Genomic DNA, 8,484 nt, shown 5'->3' on the forward strand with positions numbered 1-8,484 from the left:
GCATCTGTGAGGCTGCCTGCCAAAAGTCCTGTCTGTGCTACCCCAAACCTCTCTTATTCTAGCTTGATTTAGCAATTCCTCAGTTTCTCCAATCTTTCCTGTGGAAACTGCATGGGATGTGTGCCTGCCATACAGGTCTTTCATCTCAGCTCTGCTTTATCCTCCTCTGCCCCAATACACTGAAAACTTGCTCCCTTTTCAGGGCAGCACTTAAACAGCCAGAAACTGCTCTGTTCAGCTGCTTTTGAGCAAAGCAGGGCCTTTCCCTGGCATCATAGGGGTAACCAGAGCACCCCAGGGATCTGCGGAGCACAAGGGCCTGGAGAAAAAGGGGACTGTGGGAGCGAGGGGATGTCTGCCCAGGCAAAGACAGGAAAGCAGAGGTGGTGTTGTGCCCCCACCTGAGGCAGCTTCAGCTTGTTTTGAAGTTTGCTCTAATGTCTTTTCTTGGTGTTATCTTGATCTCTCCCCAGGAATGACAGCAGCTGGAGACATCTCCAGGGTTTTGTCTAGAAAAGTGAGACGAGGAGGCTTTATCACATGCTCGGCTGAATTGCCGTAAATGGGATAACAGCTGGAAAGTCAAGTTAATTTGTACCAATGGTCATTTAAAGTGTTTGCCAAAGCTTATGGATAAGAAAAGCATCTGTGCAAACTGTTTAAGTGTCTCTTGTGGCTCTGTATCTGGTTCTAGCTGGTAAGGACTGGGCACAACAGGATGGGTACAAGGCAGAGTTAGTGCCAGCCCGGCATGGTCTGTTTGCAGAGTGGTTCTGTGAGTGCAGATGGGGTAATTCCTTTTTTTTTATCCTTGTTTGTATATCTTATTTTCAGAAACCTAGTCTGGAAAAAAGGAAAAAAAAAGAGGTGGAGGATGTTTTGCTGGAAGGTTTTTGGGTGATGAGCTGGCCTGTGGTGATGCCTGATGGGTCCTGGTAGAGCTTCAGCCCAAGCAGTGGACAGAGAGTGGTCGTGGTTACACCCTGCTCATCATTTGCAATCTGTTTGCTTTTGTAAATGAGAGGTAATGGAGTGCTGGCAGCTTTTCTTCAATGCAAATCCGAGGTGTTTAGCCAGGTCTGCTGAGACCTCGTGACTTGCACTCAATTTTGCATGGGTGAGATAGCTGAAAAAACTGTTTGAATTGGAGAAGTTCTCATACGTGTTGGAGCTCAAAAAAAGTCACAGGCTCTTTTAGTGGGGATTTAGGTCACACATGATTCTGCCTTGAGGTAGTGCAGCAATTTCAAGTCATTCCTGTCCCTGCCTGTGCTTTTCCAAGCAAAAAGATGTGGGTTAACCTGTTCTCGTAGTCTTTTATCCTCTTTTTTTCCCCATGGCAAAATGAAGTGGAAAAGGACGTGAATAGGGAAGTGAAACCTTCACTCACAATGGCTGTGAGAAGCAGAAAAGCATGCGATGCCCGGGTTCGAGGTGAGGGGCTCTGCTCCCCTCCCAGCCCCAGACACAATGCTCCTTCTGTGCCTCTCCCCATGCATCCCTATCCTTATCCCTGTCCTCCGGCTGCTCCAGGGCCTCAAAGTGAAAGCTAATCCCAGGGGATAACTTTCCGCTCCGTTCCCGGCTGGGAGGAACAGGCTATTTATTCCTCACCCCTAAGCCTCGGCAGTGGATCGGCGGCACAGTTGTCGCTGCCGGCTCGGGGTGGGCAGCAGCATCCACCACGTCCCCTGCCTGCTCCCACGCCCTGCCTGCACACTGCCGCCCGGCCTCGCTGCTAAATAAGGACGAAAGGCTAAAAATAGAGCTGAGATGGGGGTTTGGACAAGCCAGGCAACCCTTCCCAGGGCTGGGAGCAATATGGGGAGGCCAAGCAGTGTCCGTGTGCAAGGGAGAGCAGAGCTGACTGTGGGGAAGGGTCTCCTAAGTGGCTCCTGACCGTGCTGTGGCAGGGGGGAAGGCGTGAGACCTGCCACACTTGTGTCCTGTGTGTTCAGCTGGCTCAGAACCCTTTGCAGGATAAAAGCATCTGTCCACCAAAATATATGGGAAAATCCATGCTACTGTGCCACTCCTGATGGAGGGGTACCCGTGTGACCATTCCAGTATGATGGGGGTGTCTGGGACAGCTCTGTCTGGAAAATTATCTGCAAACAGTGGGTAGGAATGGAAGAGGGGATGATAAATCCAGCATTTTACATAGACGGGTGGTAAGGGTACTGTGGCAAACTGCCCAGTCAGGGGCTACCCGATGCCAGCGTCCCCTCCCCCCTGCTCATACACATGGGGTTGGAGGGTCTCAAATATCTGAAATATCTCAAATATCTCTGCTCTTCAGCTGCCACCTGACCTGTTCCGGGCGCGGGGGGAGCGTGGGGGTCCCGGGTACTGACCAGAGGGTACCGACCCTCCCACAGCCAGGGCACCCCCGAGTGGGATGTGAGGACAGCCGCAGCCCTGGGTGGACGGGTGGGTAGTGGGGAGATGGTCGTGCTTCCCCCATCGCAGCGGGGTGATCTGTGTGCCCTGGGGTGGTGGGTGCAGCTCCCGCCCCCTCGCTCCAAGTGCCAGTTCTGGGAGCTTGGGAAAGCGGCGCTTCCCGTCCCAGCATCCCTGCGAGTCCAGTCCTGCGCTTGGCAGCGAAACCGGGGAAGGGAGGGGAAAAAAAAGAAAGCAAAAGGGGAAGGGACAATGTGAGCGTCCTCGGGGGAGGGAGGGGAATCGGGCGGTGGGCCGGGCTCCAAGAGAGGGCTCATCCCCTCTGCTCGGGGCTTCATAGACCGGCCGCTGCCAGCCCGGTCCCACGGAGGTCCCTGCTCTCTGCTCGCCTCCCCACCGCTCGGAGCAGCTCCCCGGCCGCATCCCGGACCGTTCCCGGCGCATTCCCGGAGGATGCTGTGCGCGGGGCTGGCGCTGGCGCTGTGCGCGCTGCAGCTCGTCCCGGCCGCGCTCGCCGGGCCGCAGCCGCAGCTGCTGGTGGAGCGCAGCGGGGCCCGGCGGCTCAGCAAGGTGAGCAGGGACCCGCACCCGCACCCCGCACCTCTCGGGCACGGAGGGGGCTGCCGGGGGGACTCGGCGGGGCGGAGAGGGGGAAGACTCCGTCATCCAGCTGGGATTGCAGGAGACCAGGAGCTTTTCCTATCCCGTCAGGGTGGAAGATCGCTGGTGGGTGCGTGTTTGTGGTTGGGCAGGGGAGTGGGGTCCATGGACCCCCTGGAGCCCCGCAGCCCCCCGCGCTGGGGAGCAGTGCTGGAGATTGGGGCAGCTCGGAGCAGGAGGAATCCAGTGTTTACAAACACTTCGCAACGCAGAAACACAGCGGCCTCGTCCTTCGGCTGATCGTATCCCGGCTCTCATGTTGCTGCTCCATGAGTCTTTTCCAGCCCAGGTTCTTCTTCCCTATTCCCACGGAGTTCTGGGTCGGGCTCATTAACACCCGCTGATTAAGACACAGCCGATTACCACGTGTAACTCTCACGCGGTGTGAAGGGAAATATCGCAATTTATTTTCCAGGAAAGCTGCGCTTGCCTGAGGGAAGGGGGAACAGGTTGGGAAGGCTGCAGGGGGCTCGGCGGGCAGCATTCTGCAGCAACACACTGATGCTCAGCTCGCTGGAGCCTCTTTGCCTGCAGACTCTCGGGCTGGGGGCTCCCAGCTCTTGCTCAGTGTCGGGGGTGCAGCCTTCCCTTGTCCCGGCTTGTCCTGAGCCCTGTGTCCTGCCCTGGGCTGCTCCCGGCGGGCGAGCGGGATGTGGGATGGGCTGCTCGGCTGCGTGGGCTGCGCTGTGCCCGCTGGGGCTGCCGCGTGGCACCAAGCAATACAGCCTCCACCGGTTCTGCGGCTGCGAGCAGGCAGGGAGAGCCCCACGTCATGCCATGGGGACACGGGATGCTCCGGCCAAACCTGCTCGGGGAGGGAGCTGGGGCTGGTCTCTGCCATTTGCCTCTGGCAGGCTCAGAGGTGGCTGTTGCAGACAAGTGCTGCTAGCCCTCCACCTTTGAATCGAAGTGTCTTTACTGGTGGTGGCTGGAGAGGTTGGTGTGATTTGTAAGAAACAGGGGAGATGCCCCAGCATGACTCTTAACTCAGACAGGACACATAAATGATGTCACTCATTTGGGTGACATCTCCTTACATGTGGATTTTCATTATTCCATAGGCAATGCTGCTTCTCTGGCTCGTTTGTACTCATTGTAGCTCAGGATCAGACCCCTGGGGTGTATCAGGCAGAGGATGAGCTCAGACACTCATCTGGTCCCTGAGTGTGATTCCTGTTCCTATGTGGAACTAGGTGGCTGGAGCTGGAGGATGAGGTGGGAGGCAGTGCCAACCCCACAGCCCCTCCAAGGGGATCCCCCCCACCCTGACCAGCATCCCACTGGACAGTGCAGACACCACCTGGTCCCAGTTTGCTCTGACTTGTCCTCACACACCTTGCTTGGTGCCGTTGGCATGAAGGATGGATCTTGCCTTGGTCACATGTGAAGTGTTGGGAGACAAGTTTGGAAATTGCAGCCCGGTAATCATCTTTGGGTGTAAAGTACATGTAGAGGCACATAGACAGAGGGTTTCTGCAATGTCCTCAGTCTCAGAGAGCTGGGAGTTCAAGAACTGGCATTTGAAGGGGCTGAAGGTCATTTTCTGTCTCTTTGTGAGCAGAGGTTTGGCAGGGGTCAGAGGTGCAGCTGTGGATAAACCTCCTGCAAACACAAGGCAGGGCTTGCCCTGCCTCTAACTCCTCCTGTCCCTCTGTGCTGCAGGTTGGTGGCTTTGCCTGGGAGAACTGTGGTGACAAGAAGGACCCTGTGGTGCTGCAGAGCCTCTCTGTGGCACCCGACCCCATCAGCATCCCAGGGAGCCTGCGTGTCAGCGCAGCTGTCAAGAGTGGCAAGACCATGGGCTCCCCTCTGAAGGTAAGTGCCAGATGTGCCTCTGTGTGGTGACGGAGGGCAGAGCTTCCTCAAACCACTGGCAGCTGGGAAATGCCTCTCATGGGTACAGGAATGAGCAGCCCTTGGAGAGAGAGGTGTAGGGCTGAGCACACTGGGCTCTGTAAGCCAGAACAGGGCAGTGGGCATGGGGAGACCTGTGGTGGGAGCAGACAGTTCAGTAGAAGCCTCTCAACCTTGTGCCTAGGACAGAAACCACCTGAGTTGTTTCATGTCCTGGGGATGTATTGGCTTCAGGAGGGAAATGAAACCCAAGTGCTGTGGGTGCTTCTGGAGGTCACTGCAGCACTTGTTTTTCAGCAGCCAACTCAGCTGCTCCCTCCAAGGACATGCCACAGCAGTGCTCTGTGAGCCTTGGGCCATGCCAGCTGCCCTGGAACACTTTTTGGGACGTTTTTTGGAATGCGAGAGAACATGTCTCTTGTCCAGTGTGCATGGGCTGTGTTGAGCAATGCTATGGTGTCTGTTTGGGCCTGGGACTCTGGGGTGAGTGCTGCGGGGGGGTGGGGGGTGGGGGTGGGTGAGGAGCCAGAGCTGCAGGATGGGAGTGCCCTGGGAGTTTTGGGACAGGCAGAAGAGAGGGGAAGGAGGTGGGGATGTGAGGTGTTGAGAGGTATTAGCTTAAGGGGTCAAACTGAGGTTGGAGGAACAGAAGCTGCAGGTTGAGAAGAGCCGAAAGCCAGGAGGGAGAGGGAGGAGGGGGTTTAGTGACCTCATGGACATCCCAAAGATTGCATGATCAGGAGCTGAGGGAATTGGCTGGTGAGGAGCTGTGGGTGCCCCTGCTGGTTGTGCTGGTGCTGAACACCTTCCCTCCAGGCAGCGCTGGTGGTAGAGAAGGCACTGGGTGACCTCTGGATCCAGCTGCCCTGCATCGACCAGCTGGGCAGCTGCACCTACAACGACGTCTGCAACATTCTGGATGAACTCATCCCACCTGGCACGCCCTGCCCGGAGCCCCTGCTGACCTACGGCATCCCCTGCCACTGCCCCTTCAAAGCGGTACGGCCGCGCCCCGCGGTGACGCTGGCACTGCCAGTGGGTACCGATGTGCCCTTTGGTGCTGGGCTGGCCTTTTGGTTGACCTCCTGCTTGTCTGTCCCCTCTCTCCATAGGGCTCCTACTCCCTGCCAGCCAGCGATTTTGACGTGCCCGATGTGGAGCTCCCTTCCTGGATGACCAACGGCAACTACCGCGTCCGGGTGGTGGTCAGCAATGGCGGGGAGGAGCTCAGCTGTGTCAAACTGGCCTTCTCCCTGCACTCCCACTGAGGGGTGGGACACCGTCCCTCCTATCCCCTCCAGCTTGGTCCCCTGTCCCCTCCCACCTTGTCCCAACCCATCCCTGTGAGGTCCATCCCTCCTGCTGTCAGGAGGAGGCAGCCCCTGTCCCCCCCCAGCATCTCCTCCCCTGCTACACCCAGAGAGGCCCCTTTGGCTGTTCTGCTGTCCCCAAACCCGTCACCAGGGTGTCTCCTGCCTGGACAGGGTGGCCTTGGAGCCTAACTCCAGCATGACCTTGGGTTGTTATTTTTTATCCAGTTTCTTTTTTTTTTTTTTTTTTTTTTTTTTTTTTTCTTATCAGGGCAATTTTAGACAAAAACATTCCAGGGAAAAGCAGTATTTCTTGGAGCAGTCCGTGGGGATGAGGGAGTGTTTGGGAGTGCTGGGGTAGGCTAGAGGGATGCAGCACTAGTTGCAAAGGGTGTTCCTGCTTCCCACCATCTCTGGCCAGAGCAAAGGGCTGTTTTGCAGAAGTGTCCCCAAAGTGGCTGCAGGAGACCTGTCCCCACACAGCAGCTTTGGATCTGCTGTTGCTGTATCCTTGTCCTGCATGGGGAACCAGCTTGGTGGCATGAGGCACCTGAGAAGGTGCCTCCCTCTCCTCCTGTGGCAAACAGGAACACAAGAGGATAGAAACCACCCAAGCCCCACATGGACATTCCCACTTAGAGGGGACCAAGAGGCTGGTGATGCTCCCAGCAGCAGAAGAGGTTGCTGGTTGATGGCTGTGCTCATTCCAGAGGGGGACACAAGGCTGTGATGAGCTGCTGGGGCACAGCCTGGCTGAGGACCAGTCACATTCATCTCATTTTTCCTCTGGGAGTGAGCCGAGGCAGGATGCTGCACAGGGACTATCCTTCCCGTATGCTGGCAGAGGCACCCAAACACAGCAGCATCCTGAACGTGGGATAACTGGGAGATGACCATGAGGACCAGCAGCGTAGATCCCATTTGGGGGTGTCCTGACTGTGGCTAGGGACTGTCATGTGGGCAGGCAGCATCCTTCTTGCAAAAGCTTTGAGCAGGGTGTGAGGCTGTCATCACTCCCCTGTGCCAGGTGCCACCAGCCACCCACATCCCTTGCTGTCCCTGCCTGCTTGTGTTATGTAGCCCCTCGATAGGGCTGGTCTTCTACAAGCACTTTATATGCCTTAACTGCTGCGGGTGTTCCTCCACCGCGCAGATGTGCTCCCACTGCCTTTCTGTGCCCTCCACTCGCTTTGTTTCACCCCGTGGCTTTGCCTGGAGAAGCACTAACCCTCTGCCCCTGCTCCCCTTCAGTGCCAGGGCAGCAACCTCCTTTTGGGCAGGTTCTGCATGTTCTTAATAAATCTTTTTACCAGGACGTGGAGCTGGTGCCTCTTGTTGCTGGGGGTGACCTGGAGGTGACATTTATTTTGCTGGGAATAGTGTGGATGTGGGTGTGAGCTGGGGGAAGCGGAGGTGGTGTGGTGGGGGCAGCAGAGGAGGATGCTGTGGCCAGTGGAGCTGAGCAGCCCCGAGGCCAGTTCCTGTGTGAGGATCTGCAGGGATCTGCAGGCGCTGCTTTGTGATGTGGGGACACAGGGACACAGCCATGGCCCAGGGGGACACAGCTCATGCTGAGGGGCTTTGAGGGTGTCGCTCATCTGGGTGACCTTCTATAACCCTGACACCTGCATGGCTTGCAGGCCTTGCCCCAAGGAACTGCCCTGCTGGAGGCATCGTGGAAGCACAGAATCAATGAGCTTGAAGATCTCTGTGATCATGACCTCGCTCTGAGCGTCCAGCCCATGGCTGAGCACCACCATGTCCCCTCCACCACGGTGCTGAGTGCCACGTCCAGTCTTTCCTTAAACACCTCCAGGGATGGTGACTCCACCATCTCCCTGGGCAGTCTAATCACTCTCTCTGTGAAGAAAGCCTTCCTAAAGTCCAACCTAAACATTCCCTGGAGCTTAGCACCTTGTCCTCTTGTCATGTCGCAGGTTGCCTGGGAGCAGAGCCCGACGCCACATGGCTCCACCCTCCCTTCAGGGAGTTGTAGAGAGCGATAAAGCCACCCCCGAGCCTCCTCCAGGCCGAACAAGCTCAGTTTCCCCACAGCACTCTGCTCCAGACCGCTGCCCAGCCCCGTTCCCGTCCCCGCCGCCCTTCGGGGTTTCGGGGCTCGGCGCCGCTGCCCTTCCCCTCAGCGGCCTCGGCACCCGCCCGCCGCCAGGGGGAGCCGCCGCGCCGCGCCCGGCCCCTCCCGGCCCCGCCCCTCGCCCTCAGCGCTCCCCGCGCGCACGCGCCGCGCTCAGCTGAGCCG

The 8,484-nt window shown here is 57.5% G+C and overlaps 1 protein-coding gene across 1 annotated transcript; it reads left to right on the forward strand.

The window, feature by feature from the left end:
• Nucleotides 1-2,670: 2,670 nt before the first annotated feature.
• Nucleotides 2,671-7,539, forward strand: GM2A (GM2 ganglioside activator). The gene is made up of 4 exons (XM_041482147.1): nt 2,671-2,970; nt 4,723-4,875; nt 5,731-5,913; nt 6,027-7,539. The coding sequence occupies exons 1-4, from the start codon at nt 2,854-2,856 to the stop codon at nt 6,180-6,182; spliced, it is 609 nt and encodes a 202-aa protein (XP_041338081.1). The 5' UTR covers nt 2,671-2,853; the 3' UTR covers nt 6,183-7,539.
• Nucleotides 7,540-8,484: the final 945 nt, after the last annotated feature.

Source organism: Pyrgilauda ruficollis, unplaced genomic scaffold, assembly GCF_017590135.1.
Source record: "Pyrgilauda ruficollis isolate IOZ18807 unplaced genomic scaffold, ASM1759013v1 scaffold57, whole genome shotgun sequence".
Classification (NCBI taxonomy): domain Eukaryota; kingdom Metazoa; phylum Chordata; class Aves; order Passeriformes; family Passeridae; genus Pyrgilauda; species Pyrgilauda ruficollis.

What these genes read in the sequence shown, in the direction of transcription:
- GM2A (XM_041482147.1), top strand. Translation starts at nt 2,854, where the DNA reads ATGCTGTGCGCGGGGCTGGCGCTGGCGCTGTGCGCGCTGCAGCTCGTC. An exon ending in GGGCCCGGCGGCTCAGCAAG is followed by an intron (nt 2,971 to 4,722) that starts GTGAGCAGGGAC and finishes TCTGTGCTGCAG; the next exon opens with GTTGGTGGCTTTGCCTGGGA. An exon ending in CCATGGGCTCCCCTCTGAAG is followed by an intron (nt 4,876 to 5,730) that starts GTAAGTGCCAGA and finishes CCTTCCCTCCAG; the next exon opens with GCAGCGCTGGTGGTAGAGAA.